The sequence below is a fragment of the Myxozyma melibiosi genome (genome assembly GCF_037950935.1).
Source record: "Myxozyma melibiosi strain Phaff 52-87 chromosome Unknown BZA70scaffold_7, whole genome shotgun sequence".
Classification (NCBI taxonomy): Eukaryota; Fungi; Ascomycota; class Lipomycetes; order Lipomycetales; family Lipomycetaceae; genus Myxozyma; species Myxozyma melibiosi.
The window spans coordinates 310,012-333,985 of NW_027042921.1; the positions used below are offsets into that span (position 1 = coordinate 310,012).

A 23,974-nucleotide genomic window follows, 5' to 3' on the forward strand; every position below is an offset into this window, starting at 1 on the left:
GCAAGAAGAACTTGGGATGGCATTTACGGCAGTTAACGGTGCAAACGGCGGCGAAGAAGGCGGACGATTGATATTCACCGACCGGGAGTTTTACATCGCGTCTGATGTCCCTTTAGGCGATCGACTTGAGTGCGAGCGGCAGATCGTTGTATGTTATTCTTTTTATACTGCTTTTTTGGTTTGAAAGTGACGGTGGGGAGTGTAGCTCATGCTGACTTTGTTGGTGGTGGGATATAGGAATACGGTGGACGAGTGACGAAGTCGCCTACGGCGGAGACCACGATTCTCGCGCGGTTTAGGTCGCGGGATAAAGTTGTTCATGAATTCGGCGCTGGGCATACGTATGTCTTTCATTCCACATTTCTTGAGTATTGGAAGAGTGGCGGGTTTTCTCTGCCGTGTGTTAACTTCAGATCGATGTTTGATGTAGCTACGATCCGCAAATAATCGAAGACATGATACTTCTCGAAGAATCCTATAATGCAGAGAAAACATATAGCTCACGACCATCACCGCCGCTTCAGGGGTATAATACATCGTCTACAGCAGGCGGTGTCGTGGGGCGGTATTCACAGACTGAGGTTGAAGTTGCTGATGTGTTGATTAGCACCTCGACCGCGACTGCTTTGGGTGTCCCGCAGGACAGAAGTGGTGGTGGGCAAGAGTCGCGGCCAGTGCAAGCCAAGAAGCGAAGACGGACTTTAGAGCCGACGATATCGAACCCAAACTGCTTCATGATCAGCACAGATGATCCACAGACAGAACCCGCGCAATCCCCCGACTCATCAGCAGACGAGTCCGACGCCCACGAGCCTCGACCTCATAATCTAAAGAGAAAACACATGGATCTCTCAAATACCGCTTCATCCAGCACAACTCCGTCCGCGCCACCGCGGAAGCTGAGAAAAGTCGAAAGCGAGGAATCAGGCCTAATCACCGCCGCCGTCCAAAAAGTCCAGCAAACACAAGCACCGCAGCCATCTCTATTTTCCCCCACGGGGCTACCAGCCGTGCCGCGAGGGCAGCAGAGGAAGCAGCGCCAGCGACGGACCTCGAAGCGCAAGCAGTTTTCGGCGCCGTCGACGCCGGGAGCTGGGTCGGGTAGCGAGCGGTTAACTGAAAAGTTTGCGGCGCTGAAGAAGACGCAGGAGGAGAGTACGGCTGAAGCGGCGGTGAAGGAGGCGGAGGAGGAGAGGCAGAGTGTGGAGGAGGAGGAGGAGATGGAGAGGCAGAGTGTGGAGGGGGAGAAGAAGGGGGCGAGGGATGAGGAGAAGGAGGAGAAAGAGGTTGTGGTGCCAGATTCAGAGGCGGAAGACTATCGAGATGCGTCTGATCATGAGGCTAGCGGAGAGAAAGACGAAGAGAAAGAAGTGGTGGTGCCAGAATCAGATCCGGAGGACTATCTAGACGCGTCAGATCATGAGGATACTGGAGAGAAGTACGAAGAGAGAGAGGTGGTGGTGCCGGACTCTGATCCGGAGGATTATCTAGACGCGTCAGATCATGAGGCAAGTGCTGAGCCTGAAGCTTCACAGATTTCCAAGGAAAATGTTCGTGACGAGACGTCAGTGCCGGAAACCTCCGAGCAGCAGCCCGCTGAACAGCCAGCGGAACAGGATGAAGCAGTTGCTGTAGAAACAGCTGAGGCGGAGCTCGAGTTTGAACCATACCCGGTCTTCAACAATGGTGCTACAGGTGACTTTCGGCTGCCTAGCGGTAGTGTGGAGGTGGCTGGGGAGTCTGCGGAGAAGATTGAAGTTGAACGGGAGAAGCTGCGGGAGCTGATTTTGCGGTGGACGAGACTTTATTATCGGAGAGACGACGACGAGGACGACGAAGACGAGGAGGAGGATGAAGAGGACGAAGAAGACGAGGAGGATGAGGAGGAAGTTTCAAGAAAAAGACTTCTCTCCCCGGCCTACTTCCTCGGCATCCTCCACCGCACAAGTTTCGACATCGACCTAGCAGAGACGATAATCCAGCGTCTAAGCAACGGCACATACACCCGTTTCCCCGACAATCTTCCCGGCGCGTTCACGGTCGCCGACGACGAGGATCTGAAAAGGGCGTATGAGCTCGGGGATGAGGACGCGAAGGTGCGGATCGAGGAGAGACATGGGCCGCGGCTTGCGATGAAGAGGAGGGCGTATTGGGATGATTTTATGAGGGTGTATGGGGGTTTATAATGTTGTACTTTTGTGATTTATTGTTGTACTTTGTAATTTATTGATATGGGTTTGTAGTTCATATGTACTTTTACAGTCTGGGTATCACTGCTTTCTATCTAGTCTGTCCAAGTTGTGCACTCTGAGTCGTGCGATATAAGCCTTTTGACAGTGAAAAAACAGGCTATTGGCTTTAACGTAGGTATCGACAATCACATCCCTATCAATAACCTCACCACCAATACACGCCCGCCCCAACTCTATCTCAAACAATAACCGATCCAACAACTCATAAACCTCCTTCACATCAGAACTCCTCACTGACGCCGGGGGTATCGGTTCTGGTATCGCGGTATTATCAAAAGACACAAGCACGGACTTCAAAAGCCGGACAGAGTCGCCTAGTCTACACATTGCCGGCTCGAGATTCGCGAGGCGAAGGTAGATCGCCGCGCTGAATAGCAGGGTGCGCGCGTGCCAGAACGCGCAGAGCGAGGAGTCGGATAGAATGAGGGGTATCTCGGGGTTGCTGCTGCTGCTGTCGTCGGGTGCGAGAGCTTTGTGGGTGAAGGGTGGGTGTGAGGAGTATTTGGATGATGCCGCGCAGGCGGGGAAGATTAGCATGCGCCGACGGGATTTGGCAGTCGATGGTTGTCCGGCTTTGATCTTGATCTTCCCAGAGCGACGCGGGGTTGTGTTCATGTAGCAGCCGCGACTACAGTCGACCAGTAGAAACGGCGAGTTTCTGACAAAGATCAGATTGAGGTACTGATCAAGCAGATCAGGCGACAGCCCGGATGATTTGTAAACGGCCTGGCAGGATTCAAAGATATAGTCAAAAGTCGCGCGCGGATGGATAGCCGCGTTCGTCTGCGGTTTCAGAGTAGTTCCTGACGACGACGACGACGATGTTTGCCAGACTCTTAGGATCTGGGAAAACGCGATTGAGATTGAATACCGACGGGTTCTGAGCAGACGACAGAGCCGGTCGCGTTTTTCGACAGAAAAGTCTGCGATGTAGTCCGCGTCTGTTTCCGCTCGCTCAACGATTGCCTCGAGCAAGACTATGGTATGTGCGCATTCGCTTGCGGCGTGGAGGAAACGGGAGAGGCGGAGGTTGGAGTACACCTGGTAAGCCATGTACCAGCTCTTGAAGTAGTCCGGCACGGGGCTATCGCGAACGTCTTGGGAGAGCCGTTGTCTGGCGGTCAGGAAGTGGTGAGTTTTGCGGGGCGAGAAGGACGCGGTGGTGCGGGAGGGGTGATGGTTGGAGCCGTTGGAAAGAAGACGCTGTTGGCAGAAGGAGATGCATTGCTCGTAGGAAGAGGTGCGGAAGAGGGCGTCGGCGTGGGAGAGTGAATCGAGGTGGAAGGACAGGCATAGGTGGTCTTCCGGTGAGAGTGAGGAGTAATCGATATCTGTATTATATTTAATAAGCAATCAAACTCAATTCAATTAGTTTAGTATTTGTATTCTTGCCCTGTAGCAGATGTAGTCGATTGTGGTAATCCATTTGGATGCGTTTGAAGAGAAGTTGGGAGGAAGAGCCAAACCCGCGATAGTCAACTTATCGATAACGTTGATTTCGATTCAGCCTGACCAGCTCCTACTATCAACCACCACCACAAACACCCTACAATTCACTAAAAGCAATCGAATCGACTATAATTTATTATACATATTATTCAAATACTATCTATTTAACCAAACGTATCATCCCAGGGCTCCTCGTCATCTTCAATCACGACCGGTGCCTTTTTCTTTAGCAGGTCTTTTCTACATAACGGGCAGGTGGCGTGCTATCGAACTCGTTAGAGTACGCAGGTCGTCAATCAAAAAATAGGATGTAATAATGACGTACTAGTTTGAGCCATGGGCCGATGCATTCGAGGTCGAAATGGTGCAGGTCGTTGCATGGAAGTTTGACCACCAACGGGTACTGGTCTATACACGAGAGTCAATAAATAACCCCCCTCGGCGGGGAATTTCAAACGTACCTTCCAAGTAGGCTGTATTGCAGATAGCACAGGTATCATCTTTCTTCAGCTTCTTGCGCGGAATCCGGTCGAGCGAGTCAAGAAAGTTCTGGTCGACGCCTTTCGACTCGTGCGGGGGATGCAGCGCGTCCTCGAAGAGCTGAGAGGATAGCTGTTCGAGAACCGCGCTATTGCCTGTCATTTCTTGGAAAGCACTGGTTGCGATGGAAGAGGTTAGATGACGATCTTGGTCTTATAAAGAGAGTACGGGGATATAAGACAGCAGCGCACTTTGCAAGAGACCGATAGACGTCCTCTGAAGGAGGAGATGCAGATGCAGAAGATCTATCGGTAGAGAAGAAGGATGCCAGGTCGGGGTTTATGCTGAGGAGGGTCGGTCGCTCGGTGCCATGTTGGTCGGATCTGGGTCGAGGACGGGAGAGGTTGTGGTCGTCTGGGTAGCTGTTAGATGCTGCTGTGATGCTACTTTGATGCTATGAAAGTGACAACATACCCTCGTAGGTCGCCATGATGTTCACAGACTGTTATTCTCTTACTCAGTGCTGTTTATCCAAGTATCCAGAACAGACGATGATGACTCGGTCTCGGACGCGGCTGCTGGGAGATCAAACTGAGTTTCGCATTGTCATCGGGCTGCATCACCACAGCGCATCAACAGGAGCTGAGAGAGAGTCTTAAAGCATCGTAAATAGTTATAATACAATAAACTACATCAAACAATAAAACATACATCCAAAACAACAGCAATTGCCAAAAGCAGCAGCAAAAACACCCAAATCAACTAAACAAATTAAGGTTTAGAGGCCGGTTGGCTGCGCGTCTTCTCAACCTTCTTTTCCTTCTTTGCTCGTCCTGATCTCTCTTCTTCACCACCTCCACCGCCTTTCTTCCTTCTTCCTGCTTCAATTCCCTGCTGATCCTCAATTACAATGAGTTCTAAAGCTGTTATTCTTGTAATCACCCCTTCTCTCTTTACTTAGACACCCAAATCACCTGCTAACTCTCCAGGTCGGCGGCGGCACCAGAGGTACCCGCTTCAGACCGCTCTCCCTCGACATGCCCAAGGTATCAACCACTCTCTCTTCCCCCCTCTCGCTCACTTACTAATTTACTCAGGTCCTCTTCCCCGTTGCTGGCCGCCCGATCCTCTCCCACGCCCTCACCGCCCTCGCGGCCGTCCCGTCCGTCAAAGAAGTCCTCCTGATCGGCTTCTACGACGACTCCGTCTTCAGCGACTTCCTCGCCGAGGCCTCCCGCGAGTTCCCCCAGTTCTCAATCAAATACCTGCGCGAGTACCGCGCCCTCGGCACCGCCGGCGGTCTCTACCACTTCCGCGACGCCATCCTCAAGGGCAACCCCTACCGCCTCTTTGTCATCCACGCCGACGTCTGCTGCTCGTTCCCGCTCAACGAGATGCTGCAGATGTTTGACGACAAGGAAGCAAAGGCCATCATCCTCGGTACCCACGTCGAGGCCGACGCCGCCCGCAACTTTGGCTGCATCGTCACCGACGACAAAAAGCGCGTGATCCACTACGTCGAAAAACCAGAGACCCACATCTCGAACCTCATCAACGGCGGCGTCTACCTCTTTGACCGCTCGATCTTCGACGTCATCGGCGCCGCCCGCGTCGCTAAAATCGAGGACTCCGTCGCAGCCCAGTTCGACGACGAAGACGAGTCCCGCGAAGTCCTCCGCCTCGAGCAAGATATCCTCGTCCGCCTCGCGCAAACCGAAGGCTTCTACGTCTACGAGACCCGCGGCTTCTGGCGCCAGATCAAGACCGCGGGCTCGGCCGTCCCCGCAAACTCGCTCTACCTGCAAAAGCTCTTCCAGCACGACATCGACGCGCCCGGCCTCGCCAAAGCCTCCGCGTTCATCATCCCGCCCGTGTACATCGACCCCACCGCCTCTGTCGATCCGACCGCAAAGCTCGGACCAAACGTCTCGATCGGCCCCCGCGCGCGCGTCGGTCCCGGCGTGCGCATCAAGGAAGCGATCTTGCTCGCCGACACCGAGGTCAAGCATGACGCCAACGTGCGCTACTCCATCCTCGCGCGGGGAGCTAAAGTCGGCGCGTGGGCTCGTGTCGAGGGAAGTCCCATCACCCTCGACGAGCACCAGACCGTCATGGTCAAGAACGGCGCCCGCGTCCAGAATATCTGTATCCTGGCTCGCGACGTCTACGTCGCTGACGAGGTCCGGATCCAGAACTGCGTGGTCTTGCCTCATAAAGATATCAGAACCGATGTCGTCAATGAGATTATCATGTGAATATCTCAACCTGTGATCTGGCTATTTAGCTATTTGTAAAGAAACTTTGTATTATTTGTGTGATTATATATAGACTATATCAATAAATTGACTATATCAATAAATTTATACCTGCAGAATCATCAACAGATCTATAGCCGCAGAATCATCACGACTCTACAACCTACAGAATGTCTGATTCAACTACGTCAAGCGAGCCCTATCAATCAACAAGAGAAAAACTTCTCCCGCGAGACGAACGCTCCGGCTTATTTGGAATCATAAATTCAATCTTCTCCCATAAGCTGCGTCCGAAACCAGAAATCGCATTCGTGAGAAATTGATCAAAGGTTCTTTTGCGAGCTGCCTTGCTATACCGAGATTCCACAGAAAGGAGAAATCAGTTACGTCATAGCGCAAACGATGACGTGAAGGAGGAGGGTCTATGTATCGCGAAGCAACACGTAGACTTTTGAAGTAAAGTACTAAAGAGAAACGATGAGAAATGGAAGGGTTCTTCTGAAAGAAGATATGAGAGGATCAAGGAAGTATATTAACAAGATTTCGCAACCATCCCCATTCTTTGTCCGCGTCGCGTCTCCAAGCGATTATCGTCCGCACGACACCCGCACCATCGTGCATAGCGCCTACATTCCACGACGACTTGTGCTGCTGCTGATGGTTGAGTATTCCGTCAGTCGCTGCCAGGATATCGTTAAACTGCTGCTCGTCCGCCAATTCGCAGACGACAGCCTTTGCGTGCCGCAGTGTCGCGATTTCAAAGATGCGTTTGTAGAACTCGACGCCGCCGATGAGAGCGAGGCGCGGCTCGTACTTGCGCACCGAGGATTCGGTGTGTGCGGCCGAGTTGTAGTTATCCTCGGAGACGTAGGGTGGGTTGGAGATTACAATGTCGACGTCTGAGTCAACGAGCCTGTTCATTTCGGTTGAGAAGATATCGCATTGCGCGAATGAGACTGAGACGTTGTCTTTGATGACATGTTTGTTTGCGTAGAGATTCTCATTGGCGAGCGCATATGCTTTGTCGGATACATCGATTCCAGTGATATGACATTTCTTGTTTGAATGACCTAATTGTTCGGCAAACAGGAGCGCAAGACAACCTGAGCCGGTGCACAGATCAAGGACGGTGAAATCAGATGATAATTGTTTCGACTCTGTTACAGAACCACAGCGAGCCAACACCAGTCAGCTTCCAAGAATACGACAGAAAAACAGATCAGAGAGCGACAGGAAGAACAAGGACACACACCGGTGAACAAAGGATGATATCGTCGGATGCCAGACGCTACCTTCATACCCCACTCGTCGGTCTCCCATCTCGGAATAAGAACCCCGCGACGACATTTGATATCAAGCGACTCGCCAAACGGCTGTGATCCAAGAATGTACTGCAGCGGATAGCTCTTGACACCACGCAGATAGCATGCTCTGCGAATCATCAGCCCTGCATCTTTTCTGCTGCTGCCTGCTTTCTCTGTGAAATGCTCGGTTATCCAACGCAGCTCGCGACGAGCAGAGTCGAGATCCCGCAAGGTCGGCAGCAGAAGCGGCAGAAACGGCGACTCTTTGCGCGCGATGAGTTTTATCGCGGGTGGAATGCGCATCGGATTACATTTGCGGTTGATGAGAAGAGAAGAGAAGAGAGAGCAGCGAGGAGAGAAGAGAAAAAAATGGCGGACAAAAGGGGGTTTGAGACGGGGGGTTTCAGGGTTCGGGCTGCGACTGAGCGAACTCCGGCGATTGCTGATCCAGCAGCTTCCCCAAACAGCCCGCTCTTACGCTCATCCACCACTGCTCCTCATCGCGGATCCAGTTCTAGCAATAATAATCAGCAACAGATGTCTTCACACACACTCGAAGCGCGTGCACACGAGCTCGCAGCCGCGTTCTCAGCCAAAGACTACGAGAAATGCGCGACGCTGCTTCCCCCTCTCAAGCTGATGCTAGCGCAGCTAAACATCCTCGTCCCGCTGCCCTCGTCCGATCCATCGCTGCTGGTGCTCGCGCGGGATATTTTAGAGATTGGCGCTCTGACGTCGATATTCCTGCGCGACGACGTGCTCTTCAGCCGGTACGTCGCGCAGCTGTCGTCGTTCTATGCGCTCAAGGACAAGCTCTCGCCGCCGTCGGTGAACGAGAAGAAGCTGATCGCGCTGCGATTACTGCTGCTGCTGTCGAGAAACGACATTGCCGAGTTCCACACAGATCTTGAGACGTTGGAGGACGAGGCCGATACCGATCAGTATATTCGTTATCCCGTCATGCTCGAGCGATGGCTGATGGAGGGAAGCTATGATAAAGTCTGGAAAGCCACCACGCAGAGAAGTGAAGTTCCGGCGGAAGAGTTTGCCATATTCGCTGACGTATGTCTCTATTATTCTGCTCTTGACAATTCTTGAGTATTTTTCTAACAACTGTCACAGATTCTGGTCGACACGATCCGCAGCGAAATCGCCACGTGCTCCGAGAAGGCCTATCCATCACTACCTCTCGCCAACGCGCAGCACCTCCTCTTCTTTTCCGACGAGTCTGAGCTGAAGGATTTTATTGAGCAGGTACGCCTTATCCATATCCTGATTGCCTTATTCCAAACACACTGTATGCTAACCGAACACAGCGCGGATGGACGGTCGAGAACGGCAGGATCTACTTCCCTCAGGAGGAACCGGACGCGCTCCAGAACGGAGTCGCGATGGAGAGCATTATAGAAAACACACTCGGCTACGCTCGCGAGCTCGAGACTATTGTCTAGATGCTATGTATCATAACTAGTAATATACAATTCTATCTAGTGCTATGCTACAATCTATCTTCTATGCATACTGCCACAGGTTCAGCTGCTTGTCGTAGAAACTACAGCTGGCTACAACCGACCCATCCGTAGTCCAATCCGCACCATACACCATACTCTCATGTCCCTCCTTCACAACCCTCACAACCTCAACCGCCTCCCCGTCCTCCCCGCTGCCAGGCACAACAACCTTCCCTCCATCATACATGCAGCACGCAAACACCTCTTCGCGCGACCCTCCTCCCGGCCGCGGCACTAACCGCCACACACCCCCTCCAAGATTGGTCTCGCCGACGACCTTCCCCCGCGCGCCGCGAAGGTCCCACACGCGAATCGTATCATCGTACGAACCCGTCCACAGCGTCTTCTCGTCAAACGACACAGCTTGTACCGTATTCGTCAAAATCGAGGTGACCCCCGCGGCATGCGTCCGTCTGTCCTGCCACACCTGACATCCGAGACGCAGATCGTTCGCGGTAAACAGACAATCGTCGCCGCCCGTGTAGAGCACCGATCCGTCGGCGCTGAACGCGGATATCCAAGCTTCGAGCGAATGCGGTTGTTCGCCATGCACCTCCGTCACAGAACTTACCACCTCCGCGTCGTCGTCAGAACCGCGCGCGAGCGAGAGAACTTTCCATTCGCCGGAGGTCAGGGTGACTGATACCTGATCTGCAGTAGTAGGCGAGAACGAGAGCGCGAGAACGAGGGTGTCTGAGTCGTCTGCGACTTTGAGATCGGAGAGTAACGTAAGCGAGAGGGATGGTGAGTTCTTGTCATTCTGTTCTTCTCGCACACGCCATACACAGATGTTGCCTGTCGAATGCGCGGATACCAAAAGCGAGGGATCGTGGGGTGAAATCTTTATATCCAAAATCGAGGATTCAGGCGACGCAACCGAGTTCACAAGCTCCCTACAGTCTCCTCTGTCAGTTCCTCCTTCCCACAACAGCATTCTCACAAACGACAGACACTCACAGCCTCCCAGCTCCAATATCATAAACATCCAAACTCCCGCGTCGTCGCCCGCTCTCTTTCTCAAGCTCATACGTCCCCACGATCAGGAACCGGTCGTTCGCAGGCCACGAAACCAGCGCACACGGCGGAAGGGCGACCGTCGTCGAGGATTTAAGCTGCAAATGCGTCGTCATATCCGGGCTTTCATCCTCTCTTTCTCTCTCTATCGATCGATATTCCTGATCTTCTGTAGAATCGATAAATTTACGTTGGGAGAATTAGAATCACGTGATATCTATAATATCTTGAAGATGGACGGATGCATTCTAGATGGACATATATACACTAAAGACACGTAATAACAACCTTGTCCCGTCCGATATACCTCTTCCCCTGTCCCTGTTCGCCCAATTCCTCAAACGACGCCACAAACTCATACTCTCCTCTCGCCAGCACTATGAAATTCGTCTCGACCGTCCTTGTCTCGGCCGGCACGACGTTCACGACCGGCTGCTGCAGGATACCGTTGAACAGTATGCGCCGGTTGACGTCGAGCGAGAGGGTGGGCGAGAGGTTTCGGATCGTGGGTTGAATGCGTAGAACGCCGGAGGTGGGCGCGATGCGCGACGAACTGGCGGTCACGGACGTCGTCAGCGAAACAAAGAGGTCGGGCTCGATCACCCAGTGTCTCCTGCCCACTTTTGTGACGCCTGGCGCGGGGTCGAGTAGAATGTCGACAATGATATCGTCCACTTGGATGATATCCACCATCTGCGGCGTGATCCGCAGCGCGCGCAACTCGATCGTCCCCGCGTGCGTGTTATACACCGGCTCGCCATCATTACCCAACTCTTCCTCATACCACTCCCCGCGCAACAACTTGAGCAACTCCTCGCGATGCCAAAACACCGCACGCTCGACGTCCGGTGACCAGCCACCGTTCTTTGCACCGCTCGTCGTCAGCGAGACCTCGCTCGGTCTTGTAAACTGTTTTGGAGGCATCAGCGACGGCACGGGCGCGTTCGCGTCGATATCTCTGATTCGCCGGACGGGGATTAGTAGTCTGGTGACGTTCCCGGGCTGGATCACGCCGCTGACGACCTTGTCTTCGTTCTCATGCACTGCCGTCGTCAGATTCACTCTCAGCGGCTTTGGCCACGAGTTGCGGAGATCGAGCAGCATCAGGCAGTAATCGTCCATTTTCTCAAACGGCAGTCCCAGCGAGTCCAAAAACTTGATCAGCAGGGATGTGGTAGTGATTTTGCCGTCCTCGGCTGTCACGGTCGGCATGTTGAAACTGAACGGGACAAAGTCGCAGCCGGCGACCTCCACGCTCGCGTTGACGGTCAACTTGAGATCGACAGACAGGTTCCGGACGTACACATGGCCTGCTTCTGCTCCCGTCTCCTCGTCCATGTGCGTGTACGAGATATCAATCGATCCCGTGGTAAGTCCTCGTTTTCCAAGCACTTCAACCTCGATCTCCAACTCTCCGTTTGGCAGAATCTCAACCCCGTCCAGCTTCGTCACGCACCTGAATACATCCCGCTGCATCAAAAACACCTCGATCTCGTACCGATCCGATTCGCTCCGCGTCCCCTGATTCAGCGCGTTCGTAAGCGACTCCGTCGTCGAGTCCGCAAACGCAACCTTCAAGTTCGTGGCCGACACCCGATCAGACACGTTCGCGAGTGAGACAAAGAACCGCCGCCGCTCGCCTTCGAGCAGCATCAGACTGCTCTGGGGGAGCGAGATCCGGTTGACGTGTATGATTGGCAGCGGGGGAACCACATCCACCGCTATCCGCGTGCGTGCCTCGTCGCGGATGATGGGCACGGTCGAATACGCGCGGGCGTCGAGACCGAATTTCTTGACGCGCACTGGCGGGGCGACCGCGGATACTTGAGGGGTTATCGCGAGAGTTGTTTCTTTGCAGCCGTATACCTGCACCACGCAGCCGGTGATGCTTAACAGACCTACCGACGTCGGAGTGAGGTAGATTGAGATCGGATAGATCTTTCGCGGGGGCACGATGACTGAAACAACGTCGGATGAGAATGATGCGCCTTCTCCACTAAACCACAAAGACCACAGTTAGCTTCCGACGCAGAATAACAAAAAGAAAACAGCTTACACTAATGAAATCGCTTTAATATCAAGCTCAAACGAGAAAGGATTCTGCAAGAGTACTCGAAACTCCACCGGCTCATCTTGCACAAATAAATGCCTCTTCTCCACCTCAGCGTCCTTCTTTTTCGAAAACGGATTATATATGAATGGCCCCTTTACATCATCGCTCGCTTTCTTTCCAATCTCGACCCTCGTCGGCACCGCCCACAGAGACGAGTCGACGACACCAATGTCGCGTACTAGGTACGGGTCCCAGTACTCCTCCTCAAAACCCTCGAGGCCCATGGTTAAGGCGGTCGTGTAGGCCTCGCGCATACTGCGCACCATTGATAATTGCTCGTCGATAGAGAGTTCGCCGGCGGCCGTTCGTAAAAGAAGAGTGGTATACTTGACTGTGCCGACGTGGTCCGGCAGGACTTTACAAAGCTCGATACACATCTTCAATATCGACGTCTTGGTTTCCTGCCACCCAAAGGTCGAGATACTATCAGTCGCATCAACAGGTGCTCCGTACACCTGACAGATATCATTGAGCAAAGTCAGGATCCCAGAATTCGGAATTCCGGCCCTAATCCCCGCATCGCGCAACTCGGCCGCGGCATCGTAGTCGTCGTAGTACTCGTCCTCGTCCCCTCCGCCGTCCAGTCTCGGCGTCTGCGCGCGGATATTCCGCGTAATCACCCGCGCCTGCACGATCCTGGGGATCAGCTCGGTCACGAGCTGGCGGAGGACAAAGCCGCGTTTGCGATAGAACCCGAGCTTGCCGCACGCGGACGCGATGCCGGTCAAGATCTTGCTCGCGTCGACGGCGTCGACGCCGTCTAGCCTGACTGCCTGCGCGGAGGAAATCCATTCGAGGATTCCCATTTTCAAAGCGTAGACCTGTGAGTGGCTGAGCTGGACGTAGGGGATCGGGCGCGAGAGCACGATTGCGGCGCGCGCGGTCTCGTTCCAGCCGCCGGCGAGACAGGTGCATGTGAGTAAGTTGACGGTGCGGAGGATTGTTTCGACGTAGGTGAGCTGGGGCACGCTTTCGCCCGGGAAGTTTTGCGAGCGGTTGTAGAGCGAGAGGACGGTGTTTGACATTTGCGGGATGAGGTCGAGCAGGTGCGGCGGCTCGGGCTTTTGGTCTCGTTTCTCGGCGTTCGGGATCGGAGGGAGGATGACGGATGGGATCGTGAACGGCATGTTGAGGAAGGCGAGCATGATCATGCACATTCCTATTCCTTCAATACAGGTCGCGTGCCAGAGATGGTCGTTGACGCCTTTGAGCACGGCGAGGGCTTCGACGTATTCTTTTAGCGCGTCGGTCGTGCGCCCGGCTAGGAGGTACATGTTTGCAATCATCTTCATTGATCTGCCTTTTCTTCGCATGCGCTGCCGCTCGGTGTGATGGGAAAGTGGGTATGAAAGCTGCTTGTCTTTGTCACGACTGTAGGATATGCTCAGGTTGCCGCTGGAATTATGAGGCGAAGACCGAACGCCGACCGGCGGGGGTGTGGAAGAGGAAGAGGAATTGAGGATAACGGAATCGTAGTCATCGTCCCGAGCCAGCGGCGACGCGATCGTATCCGCAGTCTGATACGCCTGGGCAAGAAGCGGCAGCTCGGCGAGCAAAGCGGAAGTCAAGTCGCAGATGACGGTGCGGATGGAGGTTACCCTTGATGCGCGTCGGGGAGGGAGACAGATGTAGTCTGGAGACGGCAGTTCGTTGGGTTCGAGCGGGCAGTCGAAGAGGATGACTTTGTGGATGATGGCCTGGGGGGATTGTTCTTGTAATTGCGCGACTACGCCGTCGATTTCGGATATGTCGGTGAGGTTTTTGTAGTCGACGAGGCCGAATACCTAAGATGATCAAGCAGAGCTGGTGAGCAAATGTACGATATAAACAAGCAATGGCTTGATAGTTCAGTAGGTGAATAGCATACAGCAAGCGTCCTTCGAAACAGCTCGAGATCTTCAAGAGCCGAATGATGCTGATCGATTGTGGTTGCAAAGTTGTAGACCAGCATCCCGCTCGGAAACCCCTGAGGACTAAACATCACTGTCGAGCACACTATCGTTAGCCAACTCTGTATACCACCCGTCCAAACACAGAAATCAGACACTCACCTCGCTCAGGCCGCGGATCAGGCGTGACATCGCCGAGTCTGATGACGGCCGTGGACTGCAGCTGCGCGACGAACTCGACGAAGCGAGCACGAGATATAGGACCGGCCGGGCAGAGAAAGGCGCGGATGCGCGCGGGCGAGAGGTACGAGAGCGCATCGAGCGAGTCCGTGGACTGGTTCGCTGTCGGCAGGGGGCCCATCGCCTTTTACTTGTGTGGAGGAGGAGGAGGAGCAGGCGAGGGAGGTGGAGGTGGAGATGGAGGTTGGGGAGGTGTTTGGGGACGAGGTCGATATCGGTTTTGGTTCGTCGTTGGAGGTGCGGCGCGGATCTCTCGCAGCGCAGGCTGAAGAAGACTGTGCAATTGACTATTGATGCAAGAGAATAATAGAAGAAGTATATGAATAGAAGATATATTTGCAGATACAGACAATAATACAAAGACTGCAAACAGCGCAAGCAGGAACAATCTCATCCTCAGTTAGTCATCATTATTACTATCATTACATAATAAACCCTAACTCAGACGCGTCCTACTCATCATCCACCTCAATTAACCCTCGCCAATCCTCCAAATCCCATCCCCAAAACGAGTACCGAATCACGTCGCTCGTCGTCCAGCAGCTTCAAGAACAGAAAACGAAGAGAAGAAATGTCGCTGTGGGTTGATAAACACCGGCCAAAGTCGCTCGACGCGCTTTCATACCATCCAGAGCTCTCGACGCGTCTTTCGTCACTGGTAAGCCCGGCCAGAGTCCCGCCCACACCCGTCTCGTCATCAACACTAACTCCTACTCCATCCAGGCCGCCAGCGGGGACTTTCCTCACCTTTTAGTCTACGGCCCCTCCGGCGCCGGCAAAAAGACGCGCATAGTAGCGACGCTGAAAGAGCTCTACGGGCCGGGGGTGAACAAGATCAAGATCGACTCGCGCGTGTTTGTGACGCCGAGCAACCGCAAGCTCGAGTTTAATGTCGTGTCGAGCATATATCACATGGAGATCACGCCGAGCGATATGGGGAATAACGATCGGATTATCATCCAGGAGTTGTTGAAAGAGGTTGCGCAGACACAGCAGGTCGATCTGTCTGCGAAGCAGCGGTTTAAAGGTGCGCGTTTCTGACTTGTTTCTACTAACTTGTTTCTCGTCTCGGCCGGTGCTAATATCATCCTCACAGTCGTCGTAATCAATGAAGCAGACTCACTCACCCGAGACGCCCAAGCAGCGCTCCGCAGGACAATGGAGAAATACTCCCCGAACCTCCGCCTGATCCTCCTCGCAAACTCGACCTCAAACATAATCGCGCCCATCCGCTCGCGCACCTTGCTCGTCCGCGTCGCGGCGCCGTCGTATGACGATATCTCCAGCATCCTTTTCGCTGTTGCGAAAAAGGAGCGCGTGGCGCTGCCGCCGGCGTTGGCGGAGCGGATCGCGCTTGAGAGCGGGAGGAATTTGCGGCGGGCGCTGTTGACTCTCGAATCCCTCTATGCACAAAAGTACCCCCCTCTCCCCCTCGTCTCTTCTCTCTTCTTAATTATATCCAATCACTAACCTCTCATCTCAGCGACTCTCTCGCCCCAGACACCCAAATCCCCACTCCAGACTGGGAAGTCGTCGTCACCTCGATCGCAGACGACCTCATCAAAGACCACAGCGCGCCCGCGCTGCTCAAGATCCGCGCAAAGTTCTACGACCTGCTCGCGCACTGCATACCCGCCGATCTCGTGCTCAAGACGCTCGTGTTTAAATTGCTGGCAAAGGTTGATGCCGAGCTGAAGCCTGAGGTTGTTTATTGGGCGGCGTTTTATGTATGTTGCTGCTGTTCTATTTTTCTTTGTGTGCTGTTGCCGTGTGCTAATGATGGTAGGAACATCGTATACATATGGGAAGTAAAGTGATCTTCCACCTCGAAGCCTTCGCCGCCAAATTCATGCGCATATACGAAATGTACGCAAACACCACTCACTTCGCTACCTTCTTTCGTCTACAACTAACCAACATATCTCTTCTCAATCTAGCTACCTCCAAGCAATGATGGACAACTAATTCAAGCAAGATACTAGAGAAATTTATAATCTACATCAATTGAGAAAGATAGAATAAAATAAATAGATCTAGCGGTATACTACACAAACTAACCTTTCACTGCATAAACTTCCCACAAAAAACAAACAAATGTAAAACACAACAAGATTGATAAACCAAACCCACGGTGACGATAACTAGAAGACGATAACTAAGCAGTACAAATTCGATATGAGATTATAAGATCAGACTAGTTGTAGAAAAACGGCGCGTTGGAGGACGTCGCAGATGTGTAATTAGTCGACGTCGGCGCAGGCGCAAAACCCGTGGTCTGCGTATACGGCGCCGCGGGGTACGGCGAGCTCTGCGGCACGGACGGATACGCGCTTCCTCCGGTCGATTGCGGCACAAGCGGGTACGACGACGCCCCGTTCGTGCTAGGCGGAACCGACGGCGGCAGGACGGACGGGTACGAAGGATTGGACGAAGGCGGAACGGACGGGGTGCTGCTGGTTGGGGCGTAGGATGGCATATGGCTGTTTGCGTAGGGCGCCATGCCCGGCATTGTGCCTGCTGCAACGGTCGGCTGCGGCTGCTGGAGTGGTCGCGAAAGCGGCATCGAGGGAACCCGGTTGATTCCGGCCGGTGATCGGTACTGCTCGACGTAGGACTCCATCATCATATCGTACTTGTGCAATGCGGTCGAGAACCGCTCGTTGAGCTCGATCAGCTCGTCTTTCTGCTGCGCGTACCGGTCAATCAGCTTGATCAGCTTCGGCCGTATACTAATCGACTGGCGATACAAGTTCTGCAGCTCCTCCGAGTCCGCAGACTCTGAGCTCTGCGGATTCGACAGCAACGCAAGCAACCGCTCGACATTCCGCGCCTCGGCAAACACCTGCGCTTCCTCCTCGGCCTCCTGCTGGATCTCGCGCGCGGTCGGGTCCGGGATCGGAGTCACGTAGTTGAGCGGGAAAATCCCGACCTCGCCCCGCAGCGAACCCTTCCACCAGTCGTGGTAGACGGCTTCCAGGACAAAGATCACGTCGCCTTTCTTGAACGAGAGCTCACCCGGTTCGGTCGCGGCAAGATCGTACAGCGCGCGAACGCGGGAGATGGTAGCAGTCGGATCGGGCGCAGCGGGCGCGGCGTCGACGCCGTTCGCGGCAGAGCTCGGGGCCGCGGTTGAGGAGGAGGCGGTCGGTCTGGCTTGGTCTTCTTCGGCTTTCCGCCGTTCTTCCTCTTGTCGTTTGCTTTCTTCGAGCGAGAGCGCGAGCACCATCTTTAACTCTTCGTCCTCGGTGGTTTCTTGTCGTCTCGGCGCCGGTCGCTCCGGCTTATCTGGTGCATGCAATCGCGGGTCTATCAACAGTCAGCACATCTCTTATCTACTAGCAACAGATCACATCACATACTCAACGACTTGACCTGATTCAGCGCGTCGGCCATGATCCCGAGCGAATGGTCCCCGCTGAACAACTTGACGAGCTCCTCCATGACCTCGAGCAGTCGCGCCTTGACGGTGTGGTGCACGGTGTGGTCGGAGGATATGCGGACGAGGGTCTGCGTGAAGGCGCGGGAGGCGAGTTCGCGGTGCATTTTGGTGCCGCAGTTTTGGGCTAGGGAGTCGGTGAGCTGTGACGAAGTTAGTATAGATCAGATTAGAGGGGAGAATAAGCTAATGAGTAGAGATTGGACGTACGGTGAGGGAGTAGAGCTGGACATTGGCGGATCGGTGGGTAAGTCGTTTCTGCAAGGCAGCGACGGCTTCCTGGGGACTACACCAGAGTCAGAACAGCAGCTCAACTATCAATAAAAAAACCAATACACACCCGTTATCAGGATGATCGTTGACCTTGTCGCAGACAGCCAGGATGTACTCCCAGTTCTCGCTCGTGAGGTTCTCATCGGTGGCCTTGTCTATAAGAGTGGAGGTCAGCAAGCCAGCCAGATCCCAGCGCCACGACAACAACACATACTAACAGCGTCCTCTATCGCAGACGGCGCGGCAGAAGCTCGAAACATGATTATTGAATAAGTTGCGTATTCTTCACAAAGAGGAAGGAAGGGCAGAAGAAGTAGGTGAAGCAGGCAGGCGGAGCAGAGCCGTGGCGGTGGCCGAGCGAGCACTGTGACCTTTCCTCAAAACTTTATCTTCGCCGCGGTTTCGTCGCTTAAAGATGGTGATGACGTAGTGCTGCTGTTTGTTCAGCGAATGTATTTGTTTGTTTTGTTGTTTGTTTATGTTTATGTTTACAATCTACGAAGAAGACTGAGCTCGTTGACGCAGATCAAGTCCGCTGGCTGTGGTCGGCCTTCTGCGACGCCGGGAGACTCCGCTGGGACACTCCTGGGCTACTCCGTCGTCCAGCTCTTCACCACTTCGACGCGCGGCTCTCTTTCCTCTTTGTACGGAAACGGAAATACAATTGAACATGAACATACACTAGCGAAAAACAATATGAGGCAAGCAGAGCATCAGAAATATACCCACCAAACTCCCAAATAATACTTGAACTTGAAAAAAGATAGACTTGAAAAAAGGAAGTAGCCTCGTTTTATTTACTGCCTTAGAGCTTCGCTCCCAGCACCTGGTGCACGCGGATGGACTGGCGCATCGTGAGATCGAGCATGATCTCCTCCGATCCACCAGGAATCGCATACGCGCGCACCTCTCTGTACAGCCTCTCGACCTTCCCGCCCTGTCCGCCGCGCGAGTACGACAGTCCGCCAAAGATCTGCGCGGCCTCGCGCGCGCAGTACTCAAACGTCTGCGTCGCCTGCGCTTTCAAACCCGCGATGGCGCCGCCGAGACGGAGCATGGCCTCCTGCTCGCTCATCGAACAGGTCTGGAAAATCATGTTTTCGAGCCAGTTGTGCGTGGCTTCGATGCGGATCGCCATGTTTGCGAGCTTTGTGCGGATGACCGGGTGGTCGATGAGGCGCTTGCCAAAGGTCTTGCGCTTGTGCGCGTACTTGATCGACTCCTCGTAGCACACGCGCGAGAAGCGGTTGGCCTGGATGATGATTCCCAGCCGCTCGTGGTTGAAGTTGGTCATGATGACCTTGAAGCCCTGGTCTTCCTTGCCAATCAGGTTCTCGACCGGGACCTTGACGTCCTCGAACGTGACGTAGGTGGTGCCGGAGCTCCACATGCCCGAGCAGTCCATCCGGCGGACGTTCACGCCCGGCATCGTCTTCTCAATCAACAAGAGCGAGACGCCGTTCATGCCTGGCTTTCCTGTGCGCACGGCGACGGTGAAGTAATCGGCCCAGATGCCGTTCGTGATCCACTTCTTTTCACCGTTGACAATGTAGTGCTTGCCGTCCTCGGTCTTCTTCGCCGAGGTCGTCAGGTTCGCGACGTCACTTCCGGCGTCAGGTTCGGTGATGCACAGACAGATCCGCTTCTCACCCGCGAGCAGGCCCGGCAACACGCGCTTCTTAACCTCGGGCGTCGCAAACTTGACCACCGGCGGCGCGCCGATTCCATATCCACCCAGCAGGTTCCAGATCAACCCGCCCGAGCCCGCGCGCGCGATCTCGTCGGTCAAGATAAACTCATGCAGATGATCCCACTGCTCGGGCGCGACGCTCGCAGGCCGGATGTCGGTGTACTCGGTCGGATAGTGCACGCCGAGCGCGCCGGCGAGGTACCCGCGCCGACCCATCTCGTGGTAGATCTCGGGCGGGACTTCTTTCTTCTCGTCCCACTCGCCGGCGTTGGGCTCGAGCGCGGACTCGACCCATTCGCGGACTTCGTTGCGGAGCGCGACGTGGGACTCGTTGTAGTAGGGGGAGTAGTAGCTCTGGTACCAGGACGGATCGCCGAATGGGATCATGTCGCCGTAGGCCTCGAAGGGCTCTTTCTTGGGGAGGAAGAGGCGACTACAGCAGTCGACTGCTTCTGCGGAGCAGGCGCGGGAGCAAGGGCGGGAGGAGGAGCAGCGGCCGAGCCAATGGTGCCGATTTGCAGCTTGGGAGAGTACTTCTTGAGAATGCCGGCGCTGTGGTACTTCCAAAACATCTTTGACGCATCTTTGCCCGCGACGCGCTTGAGGATCTTTTTGCCGCCGGGGTGCTCGTTCTGGAAGGAGGAGAGGTCGTAGACGTTGCCGTCGATGATGATCCAGAGGGATTCCTCGCTGCCGTGCTTGGCGACGTCCTGGGGAGAGTTAGTGGAGAGTAGAGGAAGTGGAGGGTAGAGTAGAGTGTACCTCAGCGGAGAAGGCCTGTAGGGATTGCTGGGTCGACATTGAGAGAGAAGTATAGAAGAAGTATAGAAGAAGTAGAGAAGAAGCAGAGAAGAAGAAGAAGCAGAGAAGAGATATACAGAGAAGCAGAGTGAGAACAGAGGAGGAGGAGGTGAAGTAGAAAACGAGGAGGATCCTGAGCGCAGGCGAGAGTTGAGTTGCCGAGGGACCGATGTCATGAGCCGCACACTGCACGGTGACGCATCACATGCAATCTGTGCACATAAACTGCCATAGATATGGTGTTATATATGGAATAGTTGTGCAGTTGTGGCTTTAAAATACAGATATCTTGACAGAAGGGTAAACGCGGGGAGACCGGATCAGCAGCAAATCAGAGACTGGCGATTAGCAGCCAGCGGGGAACTGCATCTTCACGCTGCTGCTCAATCAGCTGTTTTTGTTCTTCTGTCGATTGTTTACGAACAGTCAGACTGCTGAGGATCACCAGATTCCGGGTTCTGAAGGCTGGTTGAGAGCAGACTGCACGAGCCGAGGTTGAGCTGCTGGCTGCGTCTTGCTTCTGTAGTCAGCCAACCTGCTCTTTAACTCCTCCTCGGCTCCTCCATCGCTCCTCCTTCCTTTACATTGTTCTACTACTTCCTCCTGCTCGAGCTCGTCTTCTTGAATACAGTAGATCTATTGAAGAGCAGACACCGCTCAGCAGCACGCTTCTATTCCTGACCGACTTGGTTCCATACCATTAAACTCTGTCTGTCTGTCCGTCTGTCAACTATCTGCATCTGTCATTCCAGTTTGGTAATGCCATGGTCTGATAAACAAATGAACCTCAAAGAGAACTATCTGATGAGATCTATCATATTATTACTTGTAACTATTCTTAGTCTCGCTCGTAGTCTTGTGTTGTTGCAGTTGCTACAGGCTGCAGCTACAATCAGGGCACATAACCTGTAGAATCGGCACCTACACTACTGCATCATTTATATGTAAAAAAATTCAAAATTTATTCAGAATTTTTCTAGTATCCAAATCAATCAATCGGTATCCAAACCTGTCCTGCCTATTTTACAAACCCACCCGCCTACAAGGCAGCCGCGACCGCAATCGCCAGCGCAACAACCCCCCACTGCGCGCTCTTCCACGACAACATCCCCGCGCCGCCGGTATTGTCGCTCGTAATCTCAACGTCCGGCTCCTCCGTCTCCTCGGTCGCGTTCGAGCTCAGCACGGTGCCGTCCCAGCAGTACTTTGACAGACACGCCTGGCACTGCTCCGTGTGCGTCGCGTTGCGGCGCTCGACCTCGCGGTGGATGATTGCGCAGCCGATGCACGCCGCCCACGTGTCGTCGAGCGTGCCGTTGCCCTGCGTAGCCACATTGTATCCGTTCGTGATCATGCCCTCGACCTCGTCGGTCTCGTACGAGAGCTTGAACGTCGACGTGTTGGAGTAGTACGACAGCGGGTGGTTGGCGAGGTAGACAATCAACGGCACGGTCGTGCCGCCGTTCGTGCCCGTGATGTTGGACGCGTTGCAGCCGAACCAGGTCGGCTGCGCGGTCAGGTTGAGTCCGACGAACGTGTTCTTGTCCGGCACAGCAGGGAACTTGGTGCCGTTCGCCTGCGTGCCAAACTGGCGGTCGTACGTGGCGGTCAGCGACCAGCCCGAGGGCCAGTCGTAGTCCGTGTCGGCCGAGTTGTCGACCGCAAAGATGACGTCAACGCCGCGGCTGGGCTGGATGAGCGGCACGAGCGGGATGTTTTGGTAGTCCTCGCCGCCGTCGACGAGGTTGAGGATGGTCTCGTTGTACATGTACGAGATGTCTTCGTTGTAGCCGTAGAACGGGTTGGGCTGGTACGGCGCGACGTCGTCGTTGTCCTCGCCGATGTCGCTCAGGATGTCGACCGCGGCGTCGTATACGAGACCGCTGACGCCGCTCGAGTTGAGCTGGAGGATGAACTGGTTGAAGAGCGTGGCCGAGGTGCCGATGACAAAGCCCGCGTTGTCGAATCCCTTGACGCACGCGGACGAGTTCACGGGCACGCCGGCGTCGACGGTCGAGCCGAGATACTCGGTCTGGATGAACGCGTACGCAGACGGGTCCCAGCTGCCAAACTCGTACGGGCTGAACTCGTACACGGACGAGTTGGTCGAGACGATGAGCGTGTTGTACGGTCTTCCGTCGGACACGACGAGCGGGTACGGCATCGAGAAGTTCTTGAACAGTGTTTGGTTGCGGATGTCGCTGAAGGTCACGGCGGGGCCGCCGTCGGTGTAATTGAGAAGCTGGTTGGCGAGTCCGAGACCCCAGTAGTCGGTGAGCGAGATGTTGAATCCCGCGTCCCGCTTGGCGTCTGCAGCGTCAAGAAGGTAGTCCCAGTACTCGGCGGTGTCCCAGAGCTCCCAGCCGTCGGGGTTGATGATTGAGTGCGAGAGATCCCAGACGTCCTCGTCGCCCTGGAGGTCGGCAATGGTCGGGAAGCCGTTGATAGCCCACGAGCCAACGAGCCACGAACCACCAGAGAGACCGGCGATGTAGGTCGCAGACTGCAAGAGACCACCGACATGTCCGTCGTTAGTAGAGTTTGTGGTGCGGTTGTCGAACGCGGCGAGGAAGCCGGCGCCGGAAAGCATGGCGCGGTAGCCGCCGCCGGAGAAGGCGATGCCGATGGTGATGTTTGTGTCCTCGAGGAAGGTCTCGGCGTCAAAGTCGGTCATGTTGAGCTGGTTGAGGTAGGTAGGCAAGTACTCGTTGATAGCAGCATGGCGGCCGTCGAGGTACGCGTTCTCTTTGTTTGAGATGGACGAGGCCTCGCGCACGAGCGTCTTGAGATCGCCCGAGGAGTCTTTCGGGCAGGAGACGTAGGTGGGCGCGTAGGTGCCGCCGGGGTTTGTGCGCTTCTCGAGACGGCGCTCGTCGAAGTACTTGGGGACGGTGCGGACCGCGAGGGCGGCTTCGGCGAGGGCGAGGTCGGACGCGAAGTCGGCCTCGTCGGCTTCGGGGACGGCCTTGGATTCGGCTGGGGAGGTCAGCAGAGAGCAAAGATGAGGAGAGGAGAGGAGAGGAGAAGTACCATAAGCCGAGGAGAGGAGGGAGGCGAGGAGGAGTACGGGAGAGAGCCTCATGGTGGTGGAGGAGATGAGGAGTGGAAGAGAAGAAGAGATGAGGGAAGAGGAGGAGGATAAGAAGAAGAGAAGGTCGAGGTCGAGGCGGTGCGGCAAAAGAGTCAAATTTGGGTTTATCGGAAGCCGCGCGATTGGGGATTCCGTGTTTACATGTTGTTCTATGATGTTAATAGATAGTATAGAAG

General features: G+C 54.6%; 12 protein-coding genes across 12 annotated transcripts; 4 read left to right on the top strand and 8 right to left on the bottom strand.

Annotated features, from left to right (window-relative positions):
- Nucleotides 1-16: 16 nt before the first annotated feature.
- On the top strand, nucleotides 17-2,228 carry BZA70DRAFT_304979 (uncharacterized protein; the record flags this gene model as incomplete). Its single annotated transcript, XM_064914783.1, has 3 exons — nucleotides 17-148; nucleotides 238-341; nucleotides 431-2,228. 3 exons carry the CDS (start codon nucleotides 17-19, stop codon nucleotides 2,184-2,186), a joined length of 1,992 nt encoding a protein of 663 aa, XP_064767744.1. The 3' UTR covers nucleotides 2,187-2,228.
- BZA70DRAFT_181388 (uncharacterized protein) lies at nucleotides 2,229-3,680 on the bottom strand. Its single transcript, XM_064909946.1, has one exon. It carries the CDS (start codon nucleotides 3,303-3,305, stop codon nucleotides 2,271-2,273), a length of 1,035 nt encoding a protein of 344 aa, XP_064767745.1. The 5' UTR covers nucleotides 3,306-3,680; the 3' UTR covers nucleotides 2,229-2,270.
- Nucleotides 3,681-3,803: 123 nt separating this feature from the next.
- Nucleotides 3,804-4,747, bottom strand: BZA70DRAFT_279834 (uncharacterized protein). Its single transcript, XM_064912850.1, has 5 exons — nucleotides 4,656-4,747; nucleotides 4,433-4,595; nucleotides 4,163-4,356; nucleotides 4,027-4,109; nucleotides 3,804-3,964 (listed from the first exon to the last, which is right to left on the bottom strand). The coding sequence occupies exons 1-5, from the start codon at nucleotides 4,669-4,671 to the stop codon at nucleotides 3,866-3,868; spliced, it is 555 nt and encodes a 184-aa protein (XP_064767746.1). The 5' UTR covers nucleotides 4,672-4,747; the 3' UTR covers nucleotides 3,804-3,865.
- Nucleotides 4,748-4,979: 232 nt separating this feature from the next.
- BZA70DRAFT_279835 (nucleotide-diphospho-sugar transferase) lies at nucleotides 4,980-6,536 on the top strand. The gene is made up of 3 exons (XM_064912851.1): nucleotides 4,980-5,115; nucleotides 5,171-5,227; nucleotides 5,279-6,536. The coding sequence occupies exons 1-3, from the start codon at nucleotides 5,092-5,094 to the stop codon at nucleotides 6,434-6,436; spliced, it is 1,239 nt and encodes a 412-aa protein (XP_064767747.1). The 5' UTR covers nucleotides 4,980-5,091; the 3' UTR covers nucleotides 6,437-6,536.
- BZA70DRAFT_279838 (S-adenosyl-L-methionine-dependent methyltransferase) lies at nucleotides 6,537-8,156 on the bottom strand. The gene is made up of 2 exons (XM_064912852.1): nucleotides 7,689-8,156; nucleotides 6,537-7,593 (listed from the first exon to the last, which is right to left on the bottom strand). Exons 1-2 carry the CDS (start codon nucleotides 8,041-8,043, stop codon nucleotides 6,956-6,958), a joined length of 993 nt encoding a protein of 330 aa, XP_064767748.1. The 5' UTR covers nucleotides 8,044-8,156; the 3' UTR covers nucleotides 6,537-6,955.
- Nucleotides 8,157-8,209: 53 nt separating this feature from the next.
- BZA70DRAFT_279840 (SAC3/GANP/Nin1/mts3/eIF-3 p25 family-domain-containing protein) lies at nucleotides 8,210-9,214 on the top strand. Its single transcript, XM_064912853.1, has 3 exons — nucleotides 8,210-8,802; nucleotides 8,863-8,994; nucleotides 9,057-9,214. Exons 1-3 carry the CDS (start codon nucleotides 8,278-8,280, stop codon nucleotides 9,189-9,191), a joined length of 792 nt encoding a protein of 263 aa, XP_064767749.1. The 5' UTR covers nucleotides 8,210-8,277; the 3' UTR covers nucleotides 9,192-9,214.
- BZA70DRAFT_279842 (WD40-repeat-containing domain protein) lies at nucleotides 9,215-10,476 on the bottom strand. Its single transcript, XM_064912854.1, has 2 exons — nucleotides 10,209-10,476; nucleotides 9,215-10,144 (listed from the first exon to the last, which is right to left on the bottom strand). Exons 1-2 carry the CDS (start codon nucleotides 10,379-10,381, stop codon nucleotides 9,253-9,255), a joined length of 1,065 nt encoding a protein of 354 aa, XP_064767750.1. The 5' UTR covers nucleotides 10,382-10,476; the 3' UTR covers nucleotides 9,215-9,252.
- On the bottom strand, nucleotides 10,476-14,847 carry BZA70DRAFT_279844 (TRAPP II complex). Its single transcript, XM_064912855.1, has 4 exons — nucleotides 14,430-14,847; nucleotides 14,246-14,361; nucleotides 12,322-14,162; nucleotides 10,476-12,261 (listed from the first exon to the last, which is right to left on the bottom strand). Exons 1-4 carry the CDS (start codon nucleotides 14,626-14,628, stop codon nucleotides 10,533-10,535), a joined length of 3,885 nt encoding a protein of 1,294 aa, XP_064767751.1. The 5' UTR covers nucleotides 14,629-14,847; the 3' UTR covers nucleotides 10,476-10,532.
- Nucleotides 14,848-14,943: 96 nt separating this feature from the next.
- On the top strand, nucleotides 14,944-16,587 carry BZA70DRAFT_181512 (P-loop containing nucleoside triphosphate hydrolase protein). The gene is made up of 6 exons (XM_064909948.1): nucleotides 14,944-15,165; nucleotides 15,231-15,534; nucleotides 15,604-15,922; nucleotides 15,991-16,234; nucleotides 16,294-16,373; nucleotides 16,445-16,587. Exons 1-6 carry the CDS (start codon nucleotides 15,079-15,081, stop codon nucleotides 16,470-16,472), a joined length of 1,062 nt encoding a protein of 353 aa, XP_064767752.1. The 5' UTR covers nucleotides 14,944-15,078; the 3' UTR covers nucleotides 16,473-16,587.
- Nucleotides 16,213-18,615, bottom strand: BZA70DRAFT_279853 (class E vacuolar protein-sorting machinery protein hse1). The gene is made up of 5 exons (XM_064912856.1): nucleotides 18,431-18,615; nucleotides 18,284-18,371; nucleotides 18,154-18,229; nucleotides 17,867-18,086; nucleotides 16,213-17,813 (listed from the first exon to the last, which is right to left on the bottom strand). The coding sequence occupies exons 1-5, from the start codon at nucleotides 18,474-18,476 to the stop codon at nucleotides 16,702-16,704; spliced, it is 1,542 nt and encodes a 513-aa protein (XP_064767753.1). The 5' UTR covers nucleotides 18,477-18,615; the 3' UTR covers nucleotides 16,213-16,701.
- A 137-nt stretch (nucleotides 18,616-18,752) lies between these two features.
- On the bottom strand, nucleotides 18,753-20,818 carry BZA70DRAFT_279857 (putative acyl-CoA dehydrogenase). Its single transcript, XM_064912857.1, has 3 exons — nucleotides 20,669-20,818; nucleotides 20,344-20,616; nucleotides 18,753-20,320 (listed from the first exon to the last, which is right to left on the bottom strand). Exons 1-3 carry the CDS (start codon nucleotides 20,705-20,707, stop codon nucleotides 19,022-19,024), a joined length of 1,611 nt encoding a protein of 536 aa, XP_064767754.1. The 5' UTR covers nucleotides 20,708-20,818; the 3' UTR covers nucleotides 18,753-19,021.
- Nucleotides 20,819-21,643: 825 nt separating this feature from the next.
- BZA70DRAFT_279859 (lysophospholipase 1 precursor) lies at nucleotides 21,644-23,854 on the bottom strand. The gene is made up of 2 exons (XM_064912858.1): nucleotides 23,738-23,854; nucleotides 21,644-23,683 (listed from the first exon to the last, which is right to left on the bottom strand). Exons 1-2 carry the CDS (start codon nucleotides 23,787-23,789, stop codon nucleotides 21,747-21,749), a joined length of 1,989 nt encoding a protein of 662 aa, XP_064767755.1. The 5' UTR covers nucleotides 23,790-23,854; the 3' UTR covers nucleotides 21,644-21,746.
- Nucleotides 23,855-23,974: the final 120 nt, after the last annotated feature.

Excerpts from the sequence above, each read along its gene's own strand:
- BZA70DRAFT_181512 (XM_064909948.1), top strand. The coding sequence starts at position 15,079 with ATGTCGCTGTGGGTTGATAAACACCGGCCAAAGTCGCTCGACGCGCTT. Across the intron at positions 16,235-16,293 it reads TTTATTGGGCGGCGTTTTAT|GAACATCGTATACATATGGG; the intron begins GTATGTTGCTGC and ends TAATGATGGTAG. Across the intron at positions 16,374-16,444 it reads TTCATGCGCATATACGAAAT|CTACCTCCAAGCAATGATGG; the intron begins GTACGCAAACAC and ends TTCTCAATCTAG.
- BZA70DRAFT_279838 (XM_064912852.1), bottom strand. The coding sequence starts at position 8,043 with ATGCGCATTCCACCCGCGATAAAACTCATCGCGCGCAAAGAGTCGCCG. Across the intron at positions 7,594-7,688 it reads ATATCATCCTTTGTTCACCG|AGTCGAAACAATTATCATCT; the intron begins GTGTGTGTCCTT and ends GTTCTGTAACAG.
- BZA70DRAFT_279842 (XM_064912854.1), bottom strand. The coding sequence starts at position 10,381 with ATGACGACGCATTTGCAGCTTAAATCCTCGACGACGGTCGCCCTTCCG. Across the intron at positions 10,145-10,208 it reads GATATTGGAGCTGGGAGGCT|GGAGCTTGTGAACTCGGTTG; the intron begins GTGAGTGTCTGT and ends AGGAGACTGTAG.
- BZA70DRAFT_279859 (XM_064912858.1), bottom strand. The coding sequence starts at position 23,789 with ATGAGGCTCTCTCCCGTACTCCTCCTCGCCTCCCTCCTCTCCTCGGCT. Across the intron at positions 23,684-23,737 it reads CCTCCTCTCCTCGGCTTATG|CCGAATCCAAGGCCGTCCCC; the intron begins GTACTTCTCCTC and ends TGACCTCCCCAG.
- BZA70DRAFT_279835 (XM_064912851.1), top strand. The coding sequence starts at position 5,092 with ATGAGTTCTAAAGCTGTTATTCTT. Across the intron at positions 5,116-5,170 it reads GTTCTAAAGCTGTTATTCTT|GTCGGCGGCGGCACCAGAGG; the intron begins GTAATCACCCCT and ends CTAACTCTCCAG. Across the intron at positions 5,228-5,278 it reads TCTCCCTCGACATGCCCAAG|GTCCTCTTCCCCGTTGCTGG; the intron begins GTATCAACCACT and ends TAATTTACTCAG.
- BZA70DRAFT_279840 (XM_064912853.1), top strand. The coding sequence starts at position 8,278 with ATGTCTTCACACACACTCGAAGCGCGTGCACACGAGCTCGCAGCCGCG. Across the intron at positions 8,803-8,862 it reads AGTTTGCCATATTCGCTGAC|ATTCTGGTCGACACGATCCG; the intron begins GTATGTCTCTAT and ends CAACTGTCACAG. Across the intron at positions 8,995-9,056 it reads TGAAGGATTTTATTGAGCAG|CGCGGATGGACGGTCGAGAA; the intron begins GTACGCCTTATC and ends AACCGAACACAG.
- BZA70DRAFT_279857 (XM_064912857.1), bottom strand. The coding sequence starts at position 20,707 with ATGTCGACCCAGCAATCCCTACAGGCCTTCTCCGCTGAG. Across the intron at positions 20,617-20,668 it reads TACAGGCCTTCTCCGCTGAG|GACGTCGCCAAGCACGGCAG; the intron begins GTACACTCTACT and ends AACTCTCCCCAG.
- BZA70DRAFT_279853 (XM_064912856.1), bottom strand. The coding sequence starts at position 18,476 with ATGTTTCGAGCTTCTGCCGCGCCGTCTGCGATAGAGGACGCTGTTA. Across the intron at positions 18,372-18,430 it reads TGCGATAGAGGACGCTGTTA|ACAAGGCCACCGATGAGAAC; the intron begins GTATGTGTTGTT and ends CCACTCTTATAG. Across the intron at positions 18,087-18,153 it reads TCCAGCTCTACTCCCTCACC|CTCACCGACTCCCTAGCCCA; the intron begins GTACGTCCAATC and ends ACTTCGTCACAG.
- BZA70DRAFT_279844 (XM_064912855.1), bottom strand. The coding sequence starts at position 14,628 with ATGGGCCCCCTGCCGACAGCGAACCAGTCCACGGACTCGCTCGATGCG. Across the intron at positions 14,362-14,429 it reads TGATCCGCGGCCTGAGCGAG|TGATGTTTAGTCCTCAGGGG; the intron begins GTGAGTGTCTGA and ends TGTGCTCGACAG. Across the intron at positions 14,163-14,245 it reads TGTTTCGAAGGACGCTTGCT|GTATTCGGCCTCGTCGACTA; the intron begins GTATGCTATTCA and ends TGATCATCTTAG.
- BZA70DRAFT_279834 (XM_064912850.1), bottom strand. Across the intron at positions 4,357-4,432 it reads GTCTATCGGTCTCTTGCAAA|TGCTTTCCAAGAAATGACAG; the intron begins GTGCGCTGCTGT and ends CATCGCAACCAG. Across the intron at positions 4,110-4,162 it reads CAATACAGCCTACTTGGAAG|ACCAGTACCCGTTGGTGGTC; the intron begins GTACGTTTGAAA and ends TCTCGTGTATAG.
- BZA70DRAFT_181388 (XM_064909946.1), bottom strand. The coding sequence starts at position 3,305 with ATGGCTTACCAGGTGTACTCCAACCTCCGCCTCTCCCGTTTCCTCCAC.